Below are 22420 nucleotides of genomic sequence, written 5' to 3'. Positions count from 1 at the left end.
AAGCATCCGCTCCTAGAAAAGAGAAGTCGTCATCCGGGTTGAAGACCCAGCAGTGGTATAGCATATCCTCCATGGCGGAGCTGGAAGCTGCCTTCTCTGTTGCCAAGGCAGCCTTGGCCTCCTCAGCCTCGATTTTTGCCGAGTCCAGCGCGACCCAGGCAGCCCTGGCCTCCTCGAGTTCGGCCGTTACAGCGGCTAGGGCGTCCTTGGTAGCCTCGGCCTCTTGCAGCTTGGGGCGGGACACGTCCAGCTCAGCCCGCGCGGCTGCCAAGGCATCCTTAGCCTCCTGTTCCTACTTTTGGGCAGTCTTCAGGGCGGCCAAGGTAGTCTGTTGGGCGGCCAAAACAACCCGATGCTCGCTCCTCATGTCCTCAAGCTGAGCCTTGGACCCGGATATGCTCCGGTGAAGAGCCAAGGCACCCTACAAAACAAAGAGGCAATTGCCTTAGGAAAAAAAAAAGAGGAGAGAACGTGCGATGCATGGTAACCAAAGAATACAAAATTCAAAGCTAGCTTACCGTTAGAGCCATTCCCAGTGAAGACTCCATCACGCTCTTTGGGCTCCTTGTTTCGATCGCCCGCAGGTCCCTTTCGGTGGCGTTGTAGTGGTGGTCGACGGTGTAGGTCGCCGTCTCATACACCGTCCCCCAAAAGACATCAGGAATTTTCTCCAAGACCTGGGGGTCCACCGGAATGCGCACCTCGGGGACTGCGGTTGCCAAAGTCCCAGGCTCCGTCTCCATATCCCGAACAAAGGCAGGAGCTCGTGGAGGGGGCGGGGGCATCTTCTCCACTGCTGCAGGAGGTGGAGGTACCTTGGCCTGGGTAGTTGGGGTCTGGCCTTTCCCCTTTGCAGGGGACTTGAATGTTGTCCCAACGGCTTTCTTCGCCACCCGGAGCTTCTTCACCATGGGCCCAGAAACCCCAGCAGAAGAGTTCCCTCCGGTGAACATAGCTCGCAGGTCTTTGTTTCCGGGCTAAGACATATCCTTTGGCAAAAAAAAGACAACGTTAGTATACAAGTTAGCATTTATGCAAGAAAAACAAAAATAAGAGGAAAAAGTAGAACTTAAGTATATATCGAAAGGGATCCTACCCCCCGAGCTAGAAGAGGAATCTCTGGTCACGACCATCGGCCCCGGAGCTCCTGCGGGGGAATCTAAGACATTGACCTCGCGAGTTGGAACAGGTTCTGGGTCCGAATCTGGTTCGGGGCTAGACTCTTCTACATATTGCCTAAGGCCCGGAGCTATAGTACCCTCCCGAAGAGAGGGCCACGACCGGAGATTAGTCTCGTACTCCTCATAGAAGGCCGACCTAAAGGCTAAGGTGTTGTCTACGACTACAGTACCCCTAGGGCGGCTACTCTCGTAATCCAGCACGAGCCGGTTGACACACTGGAGTAGGGTTATGTCGAGGTCTGGGTCGTTTCGATGGCGTTGGACGGGCTGTTTGGGATTAAACCTAGCTAACCGAGGATCGGCGGTGGCCCTATCTAAGCCCCTGAACATGTAAGGATTACCTTGCCCAGAGGGACCTGCGGCTGCTCCAGACCAGATCCTCTCCTCGTCCGTTTCTTGGGCGACCTCCAGCGCCCGCTTCCTCCTCGTCCTTACGAGGGGCACCTCGTCCTCGTCCTCTCCTTCCTCCGCGGCCTCTTCCTCGGGGATCGACCTCATCTCGCGAGCTGGGGGAGGCCCTCGGGTTCTCCTCAGGGCCAAAGTCTAGCCTGGAGAGATCAGTTTGCATGCCAACATCGTCTTGTCTGTCATGAGCTGGCGATAGTCCTTTTCACTGGGGGGCAGACCCGCCAATGTCTCGTACTGACTCCCAAGGATCACAGACTTGTCTCTCCTCGCGAAAATGGCTGCAGAATTGTTCTAAGTCAGAAACTGATTAAGGGGAGCTAATCAATACTTAACTTACGAGCTAAGAGTAAAATGTACTTACGAGGACGGTTGAAGTAATGAAGTTCGCAGTTGCGAAACCCCTTGGACATAAAGAAATGGTCTTTGAATTCGTTGGGGTGGCTGGGCAACTCGATGACCGGAGCCGTGTTTGGAAAACGGGTCAGGTAGTAGAACCCGTCACCTCGCCCCCGCTGCTTCGGGCTGGCCTTGAGGCAGAAAAAATATAAGATATCTGCCGGGGTGGGGATCTCCCATTCCTACTTCAGGAACAGATATCTCAGCCCCGCTAACAAACGGTACAAGTTAGGGGGGAGCTGGAAAGGAGCCAACTTCACGTAGTTGAGGAAGTCGGCAAAGTATTGGTCTAGCAGGAGGAAGGCCCCAGCCTTTAAGTGCTCGTCACTCCAAGCCGTGTATTCCTCGTCGAGCGGCGCGCAGCTCCGCTCACCTTCTAGGGGAGGTCGGGTGATCAGGGCGCCCCTCCCTAGCTCGATATTGTGGGAAAGGAATATTTTATTCACTTTCCCCTGGTCAATGATCTTCTAGACGATCTTCTCAGCTTCAAAGAAAACATCGGCCGCCACCTCGAGCTCCCGCTCCACGGCCGACCAGAAAACGGGGATTGGGGAGTCTATCACCACCTCCTTTCCTTTGGATTGTTGGGAGGACGAGCTGCCTGCGGTCTTTTTAGGGGCGTTCTTCTTGGGTCCCATCTGGTCACCTAACGAACAAAAGAAGAAATTTTAGAAGGGGCGACCTAAGCATAAGAAAGAATCTGAAGAAAAGTGTTTCCTTTGCACTGGCTGAGGTAATCTCAGCCCGTGGAGAGTGAGACCACGCGGTTCTATGAACACGCACCTGTGCTCCCAACGGATCCCCGATTACTCGGAATTCGTGTGTCAGGAGGGTCAGGATAAAATTTTGCCTTGGAAGGAAAGTTTCAGTAGGCAAGAAGTGCAAAACCGCCTGTGAAGCGTGTCCCCTAAGCTACCCGGTTTTGCACCCAAAAGGCTGGATATTTTAAACAAGCATACCAAAAAATCTTACCCAGAAGGTTTCCCCAAAAATAGTCCCTGTGAGCCATGCTCCTAAATGGTTTTCTTCTATAATCGATGCCCTAAAATAAAAACCTACACCCTTCATACCCACAAAAAACCAACAGTATGTTGCATGTAGCTACAGGAACTATTTACCTAGGCTACAGTGAAGAAGAAATTCAAAGCGTGCACAGTCAGAAAAATTATGGAGTGTTTTGCTGTTGAGGGGATGAAGGGGTCGTCTGGGTTAAGGACTCTTCAGAGTAGCTGGTACCAAAGCCTCAAAGGAGCCCTTGCACCTGAACTTCTGGAGTGCTGGGAACGGTGACCGGGAGAAAAAGAGGGTTTTTTGAAGATGAGAAGAGAGAAGAAGATGGGAAATTTAGAAACTTTTCAAATAAACGGGTGGCCCATGCGTAAGGTGGCCACCCCTTTTATATATGTGAAAGGCCATGTGAGGAGGGTCGTTGGATTGCCTTGATGTGGGATCCGAGGCTCTCCACTCGAAAGGCAAAACGACGGCCGAGTATAGGCTAGGCCATTTAATGCGATTCTCGGAAGACGTACAGTCACCAACCACGATGCTCCACGTATTCGGCGCCTGCATAATGGGTGGAGTATGGAGAGTCCATGGAGAAGCCTAAAAGCCCCCACTGTGGCCCCAGATGACATCATGTGCCACGAGCAGAGGCTTGGGGGGCAAATGTACGCCCTAATTTTCCACGGACTATTAGCGAGCTGAGATATGGCATAATTATATCAGCCACGTGGATACCACGTGGTCGGAGCTTAGCAAAACGTATTAGGAACCATTCATTAAAGATTTCTTACTTTAATATTTTACTGACTATTTTATTCATTATATATGATCTTAATTCTCTTGTACTAATACAAGATCATATTCTTATATGAATGAATAGGGAATTTTCTTGATATTATTATATAATTAATTCAAACAATAATTATAACATTCAAATATAATAAAATTGTACTTATAAATAAAACCAATAAAATGTCTTTACATGCTTTTAGGGCATTAATCCTAACAGCTAATTCTATCCAATGGAAATTACTTTGTGGGGAAAGGGTATGTGTATGATGGGATGATAAAATTGTATCAAAGACAATAGTTTTGATAATAATGCATGCTCATCTTCCTCTTATGTGCTTGGTTTTGATTCTATTACTTTGTGGCATAATACACTTGCACATATAGGATATAGTACAATTAAAATAGTTATCAAATGTGTTCTAATTGTATGCAATGATGTTGAGCTTGATAAGTGTGAATTATGTGTTAAATCTAAGATGGTAAAGAAATATTTTCCAAGTGTTGAATGGAAAACTAATTTGTTAGATTTGATACATAGTGATTTATGTGAATTGAATGGAACAATTACTTGAAGTTGGCATAGATATTTTATTATCTTTGTTGATGATTAACACCATCTCCTCTCATGTCGAAGCTCCCATCTAATTAACACCATCAATTCTTTAGTTTTTTTTTTATAACTTTTATTCAGATCTAAAACTCTGAAACTTGCAGAAACTCGATGCATTTAGATATACATCAATGCACCTTGATCCCTAGCTCAATGGGGCCTTAACAATCAAGATTTTTGAAAAAAAATTATCTGCCTCGATGAAATTTGATGCCACCTCGATGCACATTGATGCTCCTAGACACAACATCTCGATGTAATTCATTAAGCATGCATAACTTCTTATTTGGGTGTCAATTTGATGTGATTTATTTTTTAATTTGAGTATTTTTTTCGAGATCTACACGTTTGAGATGTGTATACACACATTTGAGAAGTTTAAAGCTTAAAAAAATACCAAAATTCAAAAAACATTAGGGTATTGTTTTAAATTTTGGGTATTTTCAAGCATTACACTTTGCAAATGTAAATATGCACATCTCAAACGTGTAGATCTCAAAAAAATACCCAAATTAAAAAAAATCACCTCAAATGGACACCCGAGTAAAATTTATGCATGTTTAATGAATTGCATCGAGGTGCATCGAATTTCATCAAGGTACATCGAGATGCATTGAGTTTCATGATGCATCTCGATGCCCAACTCAATGCGGCCTTAAAAATCAATATTTTTGTTAAAAATCAATCTGTCTCGATGAAACTCGTTGCCACCTCGATGCATTCATTGAACATGCATAATTTTTCACTCGGGTGTCTCTTTGAGATGATTTTTTTTTAATTTGGGTAGTGTTTCAAGATCTACACTTTTGAGATATGTATATATACATTTGAAAAGTGTAAAGTGATCGCTAAACTATGATACACAAGTATACGCAATTGATCCAAGTAATATAGATAGTAATTAAGAATCATTCCCACAGAGACTATAACCCAATTACCAATAATTGCTCTTTACTTTCTATTTGAAAAGTAAAATTAAGATGAATAAATATAACTGCAAACACAATTTAAATAACTATAAACAAAATATTTAATCAAAGGATAAAATTCAATAATAAAAAGACCTAGGGTATTAACTTCATCAACTTTTCATTCTATTAGTTTTACTAATCAGTTCTAAATCTCTTCTTCCTATTCTAATAGCAGGTTAACAAAAATCGATTCCTATTCTTTTTCAAGATATAAGATCTCAACCTAAATGTCGGTTTTCTACATCTCTGTGATAAACTTAAACATATAGCAGGCATTAAGCATAGAAACCTAATTGCTACAGAAGCCATACAGGTACTTTCGTCCAATATGTAACCTATGTCTATATAATGATAGCATATTCAATTCGTATCTTTCAAATTTTGAATCAAAATCATAAATCAAGCAAATATTGATCAGGTATTTACTAGCATTAAGCAAAATATATATATATATATATTAGAATAAAGAAGAAGAATCAATAGAACCTCATAATAACATTAAATAGAAATCCAAGCGACTACATTAACCCCTAGATAAAGGATTTAGTTCATATCAGACATAATAACAATAATATTTAGATAATTATTCACAAAAAATAACCTAAAGAATTAAGATGAAGAAGAAATCTAGAAAATAATAAAAACATAAGAAAAAATATAGAAACAATAGACCAGCAGTCTTTTCTTAATCTAGGGTTTACAAAACTAATCTGCCTCTCAAATTAACAGAATAATGTAACTTAAATAGTTTTTCAATGCTCCCAAGTGAAAAGACAGTTTTGTCCTTCTAAAAATGGCTTAAAATTTCAAAATCGCATCGATAGTGCTGTAGCGCTGGTTTTGGGCACCGTAGCGCTATTTACAGAATCGAAGTCATATGAAAATTCGCAAACTAGCACTGTAGCGCTTGTTTACAGCGTTGTAGTGCTACAATCAGGTTTCCAAATTAAAATCAACTAGCGTTGTAGCTCTAGTTACAGAGACAAAATCCTTCAAAACAACCAGATAGCATTGTAGCGTTATCATGCTAGCGCTGTGGCACTATTCACAGTAGTGTATCTCGGACTCCTTTCTTCCAAAACGACTCGATTTTCTCCAAAATAAATCCATTTTCTCCCACTTTTTTTCATTCATCTCTTTTCACCATCATAACATCGAAAACCTGAAACATGAACAAACAAGCATAAATTTGCGATAAAATAGCCCTGAACTAATGAAACCTTCCTAAACTAGACCATAAATGAGCCTAAAACTTGTTTATCATAAAGCTTAAAAACACCCAAAATTCAAAGCAATGCCCTATTTTTTTTTAATTTGGGTAATTTTTAATCTTCAAACTTCTCAAATGTATATATACACATCTCAAACGTGTAGATCTAAAAAAATACCCGAATTCAAAAAATAAATCACCTCAAATGGACACCCGAGTAAAAATTTATGCATGTTTAACAAATTACATCGAGGTGTTGTGTCTAGGAGCATCGATGTAACGCCCCAACTCCAGGGACCGTTACGGTGCACATTGGAAATAGTGTTAAACTCGCTAATCGAGTCATTTGGCCATAAACGTGTAACTAAGTATGATTAGTGGTTTAGGGATTAAAAATTTTGGTTAAGATATAACGTTTCATTAGAATGTTAACTATATACATTGGGATCCCAAAAATATAATTTAAAGGTCTATTACAAGAAAATATTTACAGCAGGCTGTTCTAAGCGAAAAAACAGGGTTTAACCCTAGTTCCTCTTTCAAACCTCGTCCAAGTATTGGTCGAGTAGCTGCATATGTACACGCCATCACCTAATCTCTCCAACTCAAGGATGGTCCAGCTTTCTTTTGCCTTTACCTGCACCACATAGCACCCGTGAGCCGAAGCCCAGCAAGAAAACTCATATGCTCATAAACAGTTCTATCATGATATCAAATCATATCTAGCATGCCTAGCAAACATAGCTTTATTCAAGCATGCAAATGAAATCAAACAATGCTGGGGTATCCAGGATAATAAATCCCGCCCTTCTGTTTGGAGGACTATCAAGTCAATCCTAATCAGATGAGTGTTTCAACACTTGAGGTTCTGGTAAACCATACTGAGTGACCAACAAGCAAGTCACTACGAGCTCAGCACCCAAAGCCATGCATATGATGATCAAAATGATCATACAGAGCTTATAGCTCTGATCAGATGAGTGAATATCATTTTGAGGTCCTGTTAAACCATAATGAATGACTGCCAAACAAGTCACTAGGGGCTCAGTGCCCATAGCCGTGTAACGACACCGTTACTTGGGCTTTCCTGCAATGGCTCTTATCAGAAGAGTGACTGACAAGCACATCACTGTGGGGTCGGTGCCCATAGCCATGTAACCTAATAGTCACGGGGCTCGCTGGCCCTGGCCCTAAATGACTAGCCTTTGGCTAGACAAGCGCTTTTTAATATTCATCGAACTTGAGGTCGGTCTGGCATTAATGCTCATTTGAGTCATTCAATGCAGATGTCGATTAGATCTAATCTTTGTTGGCTTGCGTAGAACACGCTAAGGCCGTCCTGACTTATAAGTCAGCACTGTGTGACCAGTGCCCAGTACCACTGCCGAACCTGACTAATGAGTCACAGCTTCACAATTGATACTAACACATTTGCCAATTCTGACTAATGAGTCCGTACCATGCACAAGTAAGCATTGCCACCAAACACATGTCATATGTCGAATATTCTAACGTAGGGCATTCAGCATGCTTACTTAACAGTTGCTAGCATAATTATGATCATGCACAAGCACAGAGACTCAAGCTCTGATCAATCTCACAGTCAATATTCATGGCATGCCCTAATCACATGTTTCTCGTGCATCTCATGCATCACACTTAATCATCCAGCATGCCTCAATAATAATCATATGCAAATGAGCAAGATTGCTAAGCATTCAATATGCTATCAATGTTTACATTTAAACATCCAACATGCATCAAACATAACCATGCATGTCACATATGGGGTGCAGTTTTCTTACCTCTGGTTCGAGCAATAATTAGTAAAAGAACAACTCCTGAGAACGATCAATTCTTTGATCCTTTAGCGGTCACCTAGTCATAACCAAAATATAGGATTCATCAATGAAAATGAAAACAAAGGTTCCTAAACCAAAACCTAGCCTCTGAGGCGACAAACACTACTAAACCGGGTAATAGGATCGACCCCGAGGCCTAAGGTTTGAATCCCCAAGCTAAAAACTCATTTCTGGCCAAAAATGCCCTATGGGCCGTGGCCCTCCCTAGCCACGCCGCAGCTCGCCCCTCAAACAGAGGTGGCCCTTCTCTGCCAAGCAACGTGGGTCGCGGCTCACCATAGCCCTGCCGCGGCTCATTTTGCAAAACAGCAAGAACCAGAATTTCTTCCCCTGCGTTCTCCTTGAAACCAACCATTCAAACGAATCCCAAACATCAACCTAACACCCAATTCAACCCCTAAACTTCATCTACAACTCACCCTCATCAAAACTCAAGTTAAACATCAACTTAGCTTCCATTAATTCCAACTACCCACCAAGGAATTACAAGCTGAAAACTTAAACCAAAACAGAGTCAAACAATAAAACTAATGGCTGAAACTCACCTCAAACTTGAGATTAAACCACCTTCAATGGATGAACCAACCCTATGAACTCAGCTCCTTGATTTCCTAGCTTATTCCTTCAAATTGGCTTCAAAATTCCAAAGAGAGAAAGAGGGAAAATGGTGCACGGGTGAGGGAGAGAGATGAGGATGATGATGCTCTGTTTTTTAACAATTCCGCAGCCTTCTAAACTCAAAGGGCTGATATATATCTTAGGGGTGAAAAGACTATTTTGCCCCTAGGTCAAATAAAGGCTTCTAAAGTCATCCCAAGGGTATAATCGGTATTTTCCACCCATCTCGTCAATCATAATTAACGCTTTCCAATTCCCGCTAATCTCAATATTCTCAAACACCAATAATTCATATCCCATTACCATTTAATTTCCAGCAACGTTCTAATCACCAAATTACCCCGAAACTCACTCCGATCCCCGAACTTAATCCCGTTATGACTAGACCGAAAACTTGCATTCCATAATCGTCTCATGCCGAATGGCTCGAACCAATCCACATATAATGTGGTATTATTTATAATTCACCCATATGCATGAAAATACCCAATCACGCCCTCAACAGGCCAAATTACCAAAATGCCCTTATAATTAAATTTGAACCCATATGCATGCATTCACCATCATATAATAATATAATTCACATAGACATGCATATAATCATTAAATATCATAATAAATCAATTATGGCCCTCCCGGCCTCCTAATCAAGGTCCTAAACCTTATTAGGAAATTTGGGGCATTACAATTGAGGTGGCATCGAATTTCATCGAGGTATATCATTTTTCACAAAATTCTTGATTTTTAAGGCCCCATCGAGGTGCTTCGAGTTTCTGCAAATTTCAGAGTTTCATATCTGAAAAAATTTATGAAAAAACCAAAAAATTCATGCTCAGATTTGTTCAAAATGTATAGATTAGTGTTTTAACTAAAAAAATTTCATAGTTTAAGCTTTGAATCATTAAAATAAATTGAAGGTGTTAATTGGATGGGAGAATCGACGTGAGAGGAGATGGTGTTAATAAGGTCTACCTTCCACATTAACGGTCGAGCTCCTCCTCGTGGTGATTTTGAACATATTTTCACAACATTGAGTTGTGATGGCAGTGTTGTGGCTGTCGTAGGTAGAAGGACCGAGATAATATAGAAATGAGAGAGACAGAGAGAGAGAGAGAGAGAGAGAAAAGTGAGGTGGGAGGGGAATTGTGGGAAAATGGCAAACAATAGCTTTTTTTTTTGTAAAGTGATGTATTTTTTTTATTTAGCCACCCTCATCATGTATAAAAACTCAAATTTCTTTTTTATTTTAATTTTCTTAAAAATAGAAACCATTACACAGATAAATCTTTCATCAACGTGGTAAACCAAGCAAACAAAGGAAAGATCCCCTTTCAACCTACCACTATAGCTTTACCAGTAGGCAGAAAGGTTCCTTTTTACTATTAATATATTTAGGTGTACCAAAGTATTCTTTTTTTTTTTTTACAATACCAAGTATTAATTTTTAAAAGGGTGAACCAAGTATTTCATGTAAATACTTTAAATATTTTTCTATGGGTACCATATGGTACATATCACAGCTTAATTTGATATTATGTAAATGGTTAAATTTAATAACTTTGATATTTTATAAAGTTAGATATTAAATTTAAAAAATCACCACATTAAATATTATTGGGCACTGTATGATTCTTTTTAGCAACATTCGAATACTCTTTCAAATTAATCATGTTATGCGAATCGAGATTTGGGACTACTAATTGGATTTTTCTTAAATGAACTAATTGTATATTTGTGCTTAGATAAGTAATTTATTTTGGAAGAGAGTATTTAAGAACTTTATCTTTAGAAAGGAATTTAAGAAGTTATTATGCTAATAAATGATATGGAAAGCATTTAAATTTTCAATTAAGTTGGAAACTTTAACGTCAAATGACCCTTGTAAAATTAATCGTAATCTTGGAATTTTTGTTATTATAATCATTCACATATACTCAAATTCCTACTCAGTTCTATTTCTTAAAAATAAGACAAGCATTAAACTAATTACCATGTCCTCTCTCTCTCTCTCTTCCTCTCTCTCTCTCTCTTTATTATGGTTTTTCCTCTAACTCCTTTCTAGGGTTTTCTTTAAATTATGGCCCCTCTCGGCCGAAGCATCGTCGGTGCTTCTCCGAGTACTGGTACTGCTTCGGCTTGGAGGTCATAGCCGTTGTCGCAACCAAAGGTTGAGTGCTTGGTGGTTGTTGTTTTCTCAAATCTCTTTGGTCTTTCCTTTCCTGATGATGGTCTCCCTTTTCTATGTGATGCCTTGTGGTTGGGTGTGTTTACGACATGAGATTAGAGTTTTGGAGGCGTGGGTGGCGTCTAGAGCTAGTTCCGATGGTCTGGGTTGTCGTGGATCTAGTGACTGGTTTGGGACGACTGAGTCGACGTGGTGGGGTGTGTTCTTGGCATTTCAGGTCATGGGGTGATGGATGGTGGACTTCAGGGCTTGGGCTTCTCGGTTTCTTGAAGCTTTTTGGAGTTGGCGTAGATAGAGTGGTGGCTCTCGGTTGGGGTTCTTGGGGATGTGGCTGGTTGGTCCGCGATTGGGGCCACGTGGGTGGTATATTCCGTGCATCTCTCTTTGTGCTTCGGAGTGGCTGTTTGTCTTTGTTTTTTCGTTTTAGTTTTATTGTTGTCTTTTTCGTTTGCTTTGTGTTGTAATAATGGTGTTTAATCACCCTGTCCTAGGGACTTTGGCTTGTGCCAATTTTGTTTTGGTCTGACCCTAGTTTTGTATCTACTGGTGAAGTGTCACTGAGGCAATTTGGAGCATGGTCGCTTAGTTGTATTATTATCTATCTTTCCATGTTCGGAGGTCTAAATATTTGGTGTTATGTTTCTATATTGTAATCGGCGTGGTTTGTTGTTTGTTTGGTCATCTCATTGTGTGATTTGTGCAGTTCTGTTTCTGCCTGACTGGTAGGGCTTTGTCAAAAAACCTAACTAACTAACATGTATTTGATTATTTTATATAAAAAAACAAATATTTTTAATATTGTGTTTCTAGTTTTTGTTAAGTAATTTAAAAACGTTTATATGAGATGAGCATAGAATAGTTGGGTGATGTTAACGTAAATAAAACATAAACACTATTTATATATGTTTGGCTGTTGTGTTTATAATACAATTAAAAAAAAAAGTTTATTTTTCGAGAAACTGCTTAGCATAATATACCATTTTGTTTATTATAGCAGTCCACATTTAAAATGATAGTTTTTAAACTAACATCCATTTGATGATTTTATATTAAAAATAAACATTTTAAATATTCTGTTTGGGTTTTTGTCAAGTAATTTAACAAAATAAGCAAAAAGTTTATGTGAGCATATAATAGTTGAATGATGTCAATGCAAATAATAATTTTAATGTTTATTTTTTATATACAAAATATAAACATAAGCATTATTAATATATTTTTGGTTGTTGTGTTTATAACATAATTAAAAAAATATATATTTTTCATGAAACTAGTTAACATAATAAACCATATTTTGTTTATTATAGCAGTGTACATTTAAACTGGTAGTTTCATTCATGGTTTTTAAATTTCGAAATGGACCCTTGTTTTGAATAGTATACTATTCATTTAATTCATCAATATTGACTAATTAATATATTTTTTTATTCAAAATGTATTTTAACTAATATCAATCATATATGTAAAGTTGTAAGGTAATGAAAAAAAAAGCTAAAAATAAAATTGCTTAGAACACTCACACTAGTCAATAGTTTTTCTACTCTATCATTTAAATACCTTATTAAGATCTTCTTCTTTTTTTTATTTTACCTCAACTTTTTATACTACCTTATATATCAATTTTTTTATATTTTCTTTATATCATTTCAATATTATATTTTATAATATATTTTATTTATAAAAACAAAAAAATAAAAATATCTAATGAAAAAAGAGATTCCTGAAAAGAGATAAATTGATAAAAAAAAATAGTTTAGAGTAGCTACAGTACTCTATAAATACAGCTAAGCACTATTGATTACATGTATATAATATGATGTAGCAAACTTTTTTGACTTTTTTTTTAATGATTCTCTAAAATTATGGACAAAAGTTCCTTTTACAGCATCTTAGTAGGTGCGATTGATTATATATATATATATATATTTATATCTTCTATATTAAAAAATATATATATTTAATTGAGATTATTAATTTAATAATTTTTTTAATTTTAATGAAATATTATAAATATTTAATAGAATATATTTTTAAAATAAATTAAAAATATATTATAATAAATATTTATTAATTATATTAATATAAATTCAAATATAATAAAATATTATTATTATTATGATAATATTTAAGACAAAATTAGATATTTAATAATTATAGTAATATTATAAAATATCACAATTATAATAATATGTAATACATAATTTTAATTTTTATTAAAAAAAATTATCATTTATATTTAAAATTAAAACATTTTATTTTTTTGATATTTAATCTAACTAATATATATTCATATAATAACAATAAACATTATAACTATATTATATATGTGTCATAACTATCATATGAGTACGTATTTCTTTCTATCTAAGCCAATAACCCTAAAAAAAGCCTTTGCTCTCATAAAAAGCCCCATCTCTTTCTCTAGAGTCTCTATCTCTAAACTGAAGAGTTACAGTCCGAGCTATAGCTGGTGTCTCTTGGTCTTTTCTTAACCTTGATTCGTTTTCAAAGCTGAAATTCTTTTTTTATTTCTTTCTTTCTCCTTTTTTTTTTTTTTTATAATCTGTACATGTAAGTAATATGCATGTATGCTCTATCCATTTTTGATCAAGTTCTAGAACATATGATAAAACACACAAAACTCTTTGATGATCATTAATTATATTCAAGTACTAATTATTCAAAGTTTGTGTTTTTTTCAGAGAGATAGAGAGTTTGTTGCTCTGTTTATTTGCAATGGATGTGATAGCAGCAGGAGATGACTATTCCATCCCACTTCTGATTGGTGAGAAGCAACATCATGGGTTAGGAAGAAGTGAAGAAGAAATTGAATCTAATATTAATCCTAATCATGATTGCCAGAAAACGAATTCATCTTTCGTCAAAACCTGTTTCAATGGTTTAAATGCTTTATCAGGTTCTATTCTTTCTTAATAATTAATTCATTTCTAAGTTTAATCTTCTCTGATATACCACAAGTGAAATTCAATCTTTCCATACAGAAAGAAGCGTGAGACTCGATGTGAGTATACACATATATTATAAAACAAGTAAATATCATGAATAATGTCAAAATGATTAATAGATATGGTAATAAAATGTTTATATTGATTGATCTTAACGTAATTGGTGTTGTTGACTACAGGAGCTGGATTACTTTCAATCCCATATGCACTAGCCTCAGGAGGATGGCTAAGCTTGATACTTCTCTTTGTTATAGCTAGTGCGGCATTTTACTCGGGCATACTTATAAAGAGGATTTTGGAGCTAGATTCCATAAACATTACAACTTATTCTGATATAGGCTATCGTGCTTTTGGGAACAAGGGAAGAACAATGGCTGCCATTCTCATGTACTCAGAGCAGTACTTAGTGGCAACTGGTTTTCTAATCCTTGGTGGTGATAACCTAAATAACCTATTTCCTCGTGTTAAACTTGACATTTCAGGAGGATTAACACTCGATGGCCAACAATGTTTCATTCTAATCGTTGCTCTAGCTATATTACCCTCGGTTTTGTTTGATGACTTGAGCCTTCTTTCTTATGTCTCGGCAAGTGGGGTTATAGCCTCTTTGGTCATCTTTTTGTCCATTGTTTGGGCTGCTGCCTTTGATGGAATTGGGTTTCATCTCCAAAATACATCTATTCTTAATTTGCAGGGACTTCCTACTGCTGTTAGCTTGTATGCCTTCTGTTATTCTGCCCATCCAGTCTTCCCCGGCCTTTACACCAACATCAAAAACAAAAATCAGTTTTCTAATGTAAGTCATAGTTTCTATCCAACACTTGTAATTAAAAGAGTAAGTCCCCTTTTTAGGAACTATATATATCTATGGTCTAAATATGTTTTCAACGTAAACATAAGTGATAAATCTATTTTTATTATAGCATTATATATTAATAGTAAATATCTCCCGTTATTTTTAGAAATTTTAAATAATTTACTGGATCAAAAATAATATTTAAATAATTCAGCATGTTCGTCTGTTTTATTTTTTTATACACACTTGAAACACACCGTTTGAATCCAAATTTTGACAAAATAAATTATTTAAAATTTCTAAAAAAAATATGTGAAAAGTTTGTTATGCACCACCATATAACAAAATTGCATAACAAAATTATCGAAGTTTTCAACTTAACTTACCAAAAGAATAAGTTTAGATCTACGGTAAATCCAAAAAAAAAAAAATTGGGTAAGTCATCATTTATAATTATAGGATACTTTTATGGTACGCTCCTTGGGTGTTTCGGGTACTCCGGAAGATTTTTGACAAAAAATAAAATAAAATTATGACGGTGTATAGCATGCATACTCTCAATTTTTAGAAAATTTTAAATAATTTAAGGTCTTGAAATTAGGGGTCAAACAGATTGTTAATAAAAAAATAAGTACGTGTGCAACAAAATATTTGAATATTATTTTCGACATTTTAAATTATTCTAAATTTTATAAAAATTGACAAGATATTTATTCTAATTATAATATACACCATCATAAAAAATAAATTAACTAAAATCATTCGTGCTCAAACCCAACGGGTTGTTTCCAAAGAATTTTCGTATAATTATGATGTTTATTGTTTTAATATACTGTTCTATTATTCTCATGAATATTTGTGATGCAGGTACTGGGTTTGTGCTTCTTTCTATGCACATTTACATATGCTGCAATGGCTGTACTAGGATACCTGATGTACGGGACAGATATCCAATCAGAGATCACATTGAGCCTGCCAACAAAGAATGTGAGCTCAAAAGTGGCCACATACACCACCTTGATCACTCCCATAGCCAAATATGCCATAAATGTGACACCCATTGTGGATGAAGTCAAACGTTGCTTACCAAATTATCTCAGCCCCAAATTCTCTGGTATGATAATAGGTACCACCATCTTAATAACTAACGTTGTGGTAGCTCTCACGGTACCGTTCTTTGCATTACTAATGTCACTGGTCGGTGCCTTGATCAGTGTCACAACCGCCATTACATTCCCATGTTTATGCTACTTCAAAATATCTGGTAATTACCGAAGATTTGGATATGAAACCGTAGTTTTATTGAGTATAATGATGATGGGCATTGCAGTTGCTATATGTGGAACTTACACCTCTCTGCTAGACATAATAAGGAAGCTTCAATCATAACATACCAGTGTGTTTTTTCTTTTTCTTTTTGCTTCGAGTGTTTTATTTTGTTATGCATTCTATCCTATCTAATGTGTTGTACTAAGAAAAAGAGTGAGAGAATTAAACATGGGTTTACTTTAGTCTGCGGTTGTGTGGCTGCTTCGGCCCAAGAGATATGATTCCATTTTTTGGGCTTCCACACCATCGGGCCTCGCGTACGAACGTGTATCGTCATTGAGTACTTCTTCATCTTTCAGACTATAAAGAAAGTGTGCTAAACGTCAAATTTGTAGTGTCGAAAATTTAAATTGCTCTAATTCTTTTTGTGTCATGTTCTGTTCTATTACTGTTGTCGTAAAATAAATTATTTGTATTTAAATATTATGTTTTCTTTTTAAGGTGCTTTCGTCTCATTAGTTGTTATTGTTTTGATATCCAATAAACCATTTACTTGTTCTTCATATAGCAATTTTGAAATTTTTGATCTCATGGTGCTATGATCGGTATGTAAAGTAGTATATTTAATTTACAAATATTAAATACTGAAGATTGATGATAGATATAACGTTTTGATTTTTTTTTTCAATATATATTCTAATTACATAATCAAATTCAATTTGGTTAAGCATGATATCGAACACTCTCTAAAATTTAGATATAATATTAATATAAGTATTGGTGGTACACTAACTATGTAAGAAACTATATATCTATTAATAAAAATAAATAAAAATAAAAATTGGAACTCTAGTCCACCCAATAATACTATATTAAGTGATTAAGGTTTTTTCTCTCTAAGAGTCCAAGAGTCATTGTCCATTTTTCAGCCTCCTCCACTAGAGTTTCGTCGGCCTGCCTCTGGGCTTGGCAAACTCTAGCCGAAAGGGCTTCTATTCTTCCGCCAACAATCCTTTCTCGTGCGGCAGGTGTTATGTGCAAATGGTGGTCTAGGGGTAAGTGCTCTTTTGCCTATGGTTCCCTTCACCTGGTGATCTTTCTTTGTCTTTGGTAGGTCTCCCCCCATGGGTGGTCTCTTTTCAACGGTGGGTGTGATATAGATCTGGTTCTATTTGGCACACATCAGATGGGGTTGCTTGCTTATGGAAGATGGGCTATATTTTTTCTCAATGGAGAGGTGTGGCAGGTGGCTTTCGGCTTATGGTGGTGAAGGCTCGAGGTTGGGTTCTCAAGGGATGGGGGTTGGGATTTCACTCTATTTGTGTTCTGCTGACTTAGTTTTATTTTGTTTTATTTTATTTTCTTTCATTTTTAGAATAAACATGGAGTTTTTCCACTGCCCTGCTAGATTAGTGGGGGGTTTAGTTTGTATGGCGAGGGAGGATAACTATGAGTCCTATTGGGTGGTTGGGTTTATACCAAATTATTCAATCTGCTTATGCGGGGATTTCAAGGAATCTCTCATCGGTTTCCAGATCCGGGGGATTCCTAGATCTCTATGGACCCCATGTTACGTGGTATCCCAGTCTCTAGTGTTGGGGCACCTGAGCATGGTTAGTCGTTTGTTTATGCCCTTTATTGGAATAAGGAAATTGTTATTTCCCCCTTTCTTTTGGAAGATCATTGGCCAATAGCCATTGATGATGTTGATCTGTCATTTGTCTATGTGGAGAGGTGAAAGAAGGAATGAAAAAGACGTTGTACTCCTTGAAAATATTCTGAAAAGTAACACAGAGTATATAAATCCCTCTTGAGATGGGGACCGTTACACAATATAATGACACATGTATAGTACTAGAAAAACCTATAACTAATCCAACTGACTACATAATAATAAAGGATTAAGTTATGGTTTAATAAGAGGAAATCTAGATTTATTCACATAACTTAATCCATAACTCAGCGAGCAGGGAAGCACAGTGAGTTTGGTGCGTAAGTCTTGAAACGTAGAGGCCAGGAGAGGTTTAGTCAAACAATCTGCAATTTGATCAATCGATGGTGTAAACTCAAGAGGGAGTGTGTGACGATTAACCCATGCACGAACAAAATGGTAATCAATCTCAACATGTTTGGTACGAGCATGAAGAACCAGATTGGAAGCCAAGTGAAGAGTGCTGACATTATCACAATGCATAACAGGGGGGAGCAGAGGATGGAACACCAAGTTCATGCAATAAAGATTCAAGCCAGGAAATTTTAGAAGCTCCATTGGCAAGCGCCCGATATTTGGATTTCGTACTAAAGCGAGACACCACCTTTTGTTTTGATGAAGACCATGACAGAAGGTTGAGGCCAAGGAAGATACAATACGCACTCGTGATGTGCCGGTCTTCTGGACAAGAAGCCCAATCCACATTTGTATAGCAGTGAAGCTGAAAATATGGATCAGGTTGAATAAAGATGCCCAAGTGAGCAAACATTTTAAGGTATCGTAAGACCCTTTTAGCAGCCTGAAGATGAATGTCAGTTGGCGAGTGCATGAATTGACACAACTTGTTCACTGCTAAGGAAATCAGGGCAAGTAAAGGTACAATATTGGAGAGCACCAACAAGGCTGCGATAAACAGTGGCATTAGGCAGAGGAGAACCATCATGAATGGACACAGCACCCAAGGCAATGGGTGTGGGCACGGGTTTAGAATCCAGCAAACCCGTCTTGGTGAGAAAATCCCGAATATACTTGGTTTGGGAAAGGTGCAGACCAGTACAAGAACGGTGAACATGTAGGCCTAAGAAGAAGTGAAGAGGAGCAAGATCTTTAACCGCAAATTGAGTATGCAAGTACTCCAAGAAAGTAGCAAGAGTGGAAGAACAAGATCAGTAAGTACAATATAATCCACATAGATCAAAAGGATGAGCATAACAACACATGATTTGTAAATAAACATAGAGTTGTCGGCTTGTGATGCAGTAAAACCCCAATGAACCAAAGCAGTAGTAAGTTTGAGGAACCAAGCACGAGGTGATTGTTTCAAACCGTAGAAGGACTTAGAGAGTTGGCAAACATGAGTGGGAAAAGTAGAATCAATAAAGCCTTGGGATTGTTTCATATAGACAATCTCAGTTAAGTCACCATGTAGAAAGACATTTTGGATATCCAGTTGTTGAATAGGCTAATTAAAGGAAATGGCCAAGGATAGAACCAAGTAGATTGTTGTAGGCTTGATAATTGGACTAAATGTTTCATGGAAATCAAGACCCAATGTTCTGTGGTAACCTTTAGCGACTAAGCGAACCTTAAATCTGTCAATGGAGCCATCAACTTTGAGTTTAATACGATATACCCACTTACAGCCAATGACTTTTCCATTGGGAGGAGGTGGAACAAGCTTCCAAGTACCCTGGGATTATAAAGCATCAAATTCTTGCTGCATAGCAGCTTGCCACTCGAGATGAGACGATGCTTCAATAAAGTTCAATGGTTCAACGGGAGCGCTCGCAGCAAAACTGTAAAAAAGCTTAGGCTTATGGATACCAGCTTTAGCTCTAGTCACCATAGGATGCAAATTAAAATGGGAAATAGTAGGCTCATGAGGATTTATGAAATCCACCTGCCAGAGGAACAAGAGAAGAAGAGCTAGAAACAGAGGGTGGGGATAGAGCAGGGGTGCTCGGAGTAGAGAATGAATGGGAGGTAGAGGATGGGGATGGTGCAAGTACGATGGGAGGAGGAGGAATTTTGGGCAAAGGGTCAGCTGGAATAGGAAAAGGAATGGTGGTAATAACAGTGTGAGTTGGAATAGAAGATGGAGAGGGAGAGGGAGACGATTTTGTAAAAGGGAAATGTTGTTCATTGAAAACAACGTGTCTGATGACGAACAGACGGCTCGTGGTGACATTAGACAAAAATATCCCTTATGATGCCTGTTGTACCCAAGGAAGACAGAAGAAGAGGAACGAAATTCCAATTTGTGAGAGTTGTAAGGGTGATGAAAGGGAAAAAATTTGCAACCAAAGACCCGAAAGTGAGAATAGGAAGGTTGTTTGTTGTAAAAAGACACGGGTAGAGAGACGATTAATGATATAGACTGCAGTAAAAAAAGCATAAGGCCAGAAGTGAAAGGGCATAGCAGCTTGTGCAAGTAAAGCAAGGCCTGTTTCGACAACTTGTCAATTTTTGCGCTCAACACGACCATTTTGTTGAGGGTGTGAGGGCAAGAAAGTTTATGATGAATGTCATGTTTAGTGAAGAAAGTGTAAATAGGGGGAAATTCACCAGCCCAATCCAAGCGGACCATTTTAATGGTACCATTAAATTGAGTAGAAACCATTGTTTTACACGTGAGAAAAGCTTGAAAGGCTTCATTGATGGACCCAAAACGGATATGTTTTAAATATTTATAACTCTCAAGCGCACGAATCATATATGAAGTATAGTGTTCGTGTAAGCACGAGGTCAAACCCATAGGAGTTGTCTAAAATAAAAAAAAGAAAACTATTTTAAATCAAAATTAATAAATTCTAACATAATTCCAAAAATTGATGAGATTTAATGTCATGAACATAAAATAAAAGATTTAAAATAAAGTTATTTAAAAGAATAAAAATAAACCAATTATGATTTGAAAATAAGTTGTAAAAGAATGATTATTAAGATACTAGAATCCACAAAATGTGAGTTTAATAATACTTATAAGTACATTGATTCCCAAGTTTCATTAATTGTAAAAATTAATCATTATCACTTATTCAAATTAGATATTCTATTTAAGCATAAATTATCATGGAATTGTAGGATTTATCTTCACTTTTAAAATTACAATTTCAAAGTATTTAATGTAAATCAATCTAATGAAATAACAAATAAAACAATGAATATTATTTATAAGACAAAACATAATATTTTTGTTCTAAGCATTTGATGTGCACAATTTAATGGCACACCTTAATCAAAGAATATTATGATTTTGCACTAATGAAGAACAAAGTGTAAATATGTTCTAACAAACAAAAATACAAGATATTTAAGATGAAAGAAAATATTTGAAGAAGAAAATCCATAAACTTTATTGCACAAAATAGAAAATCAACCTACAACATAAATACTATCTAGTTATATATTGTTTCATCATCACCTTAATAATCTTAAAAAGATTAGAAACTCATAACTAGAATAGAAATTACAAACTCAAAAATTACAAACATAAATAGGAAAATTTGGAAGAGGAACCCCCAAAATTTTCCTCTAAAAACTCATAGAAAAATGACCAAAAAGAAGAAAAAGATGAAGAGAATGGAGTGGTCTTGAAAGTGTAGAAATTTTGTAGTGTGACCTCCTCCTAAAATAAGCACACCCAAATTGCCTTGAAAATTCCCTATTTATAACCAAAATGAGAGTATTCAAATAATCAATATAAATTGATTAAATTCATTAAATTAATAATAATATGGAAAATAGGGGTAGATTTTAGGGTGTAATGATGATTTTTGGGTAAAATTTGTGGAAAAGTTTGGGTAAAAATATAGCATTTTTAGACATTGGGAACAAGGATGCAATTGTTGGGCTCAAAAAGCACAAAGGGGGTTGGTTGGGTGGCTGGGCCAGGCAGGGGAGGCAGCTGGCTGTTGGGCTCGGGTGGGCTTCGGTGGGCTAGCTGGGCAGCTTCGAGTGGGCCGAAATGAGCAAAAGGCTGCTGGGCTCAGTGGACTGTGAGGCAGGCGGGCCCGTGTGAGGAGAAGGAAGGTTGACTTCGAGCCTGTGCTGGGGAAGACGCGGGCCCAGGTGGCTGGGAGGGCTGCTGGCTGGGCCAAGTGGGCCTGGGGAGCTGGAGAGGGCAGCTGGAGGCAGCTTCGGGCCTGGGCAGTGGCTGGACTGGGCTTTTGAAAAATGCCATTTTTTTCTTTCTTTTCCTTGAAAATCTCACATTTTTCTTCATTTTTGTTTCTTTTCAAGAGCAAAAATGAGACAAATTCCCTACAAAATAAACATAAATTAAATCATAATCAAATATTTTCAATTATAAATAAATCATATTAATTCTCTGAAACTACTTAATTAAAAATTAATTTAATTTAGCATTTAAGATCAACAAAAGTGTATTTTTTTTACTTCTAACTAAAATCACTAATTCAAATAATTAAACTACAACATTTT

General features: G+C 37.3%; 1 protein-coding gene across 2 annotated transcripts; it reads left to right on the top strand.

Annotated features, from left to right (window-relative positions):
* The first annotated feature begins 13592 nt into the window (after nt 1–13592).
* Nucleotides 13593–16790, top strand: LOC133791265 (amino acid transporter AVT1J-like). 2 transcript variants are annotated; one of them, XM_062229196.1, is made up of 4 exons: nt 13593–13715; nt 13938–14152; nt 14381–14997; nt 15865–16790. In XM_062229196.1, the coding sequence occupies exons 2-4, from the start codon at nt 13972–13974 to the stop codon at nt 16384–16386; spliced, it is 1320 nt and encodes a 439-aa protein (XP_062085180.1). In that variant the 5' UTR covers nt 13593–13715; nt 13938–13971; the 3' UTR covers nt 16387–16790. The 2 variants fall into 2 exon arrangements, with proteins under 2 accessions (XP_062085180.1, XP_062085179.1); XM_062229195.1 differs by having other exon boundaries at nt 13615–13806.
* The last annotated feature ends 5630 nt before the right edge of the window (nt 16791–22420 follow it).

Source organism: Humulus lupulus, chromosome 7, assembly GCF_963169125.1.
Source record: "Humulus lupulus chromosome 7, drHumLupu1.1, whole genome shotgun sequence".
Classification (NCBI taxonomy): domain Eukaryota; kingdom Viridiplantae; phylum Streptophyta; class Magnoliopsida; order Rosales; family Cannabaceae; genus Humulus; species Humulus lupulus.
The sequence above is the reverse complement of the archived record's forward strand: the minus strand, read 5'-3'. Positions and strand labels throughout refer to the sequence as shown.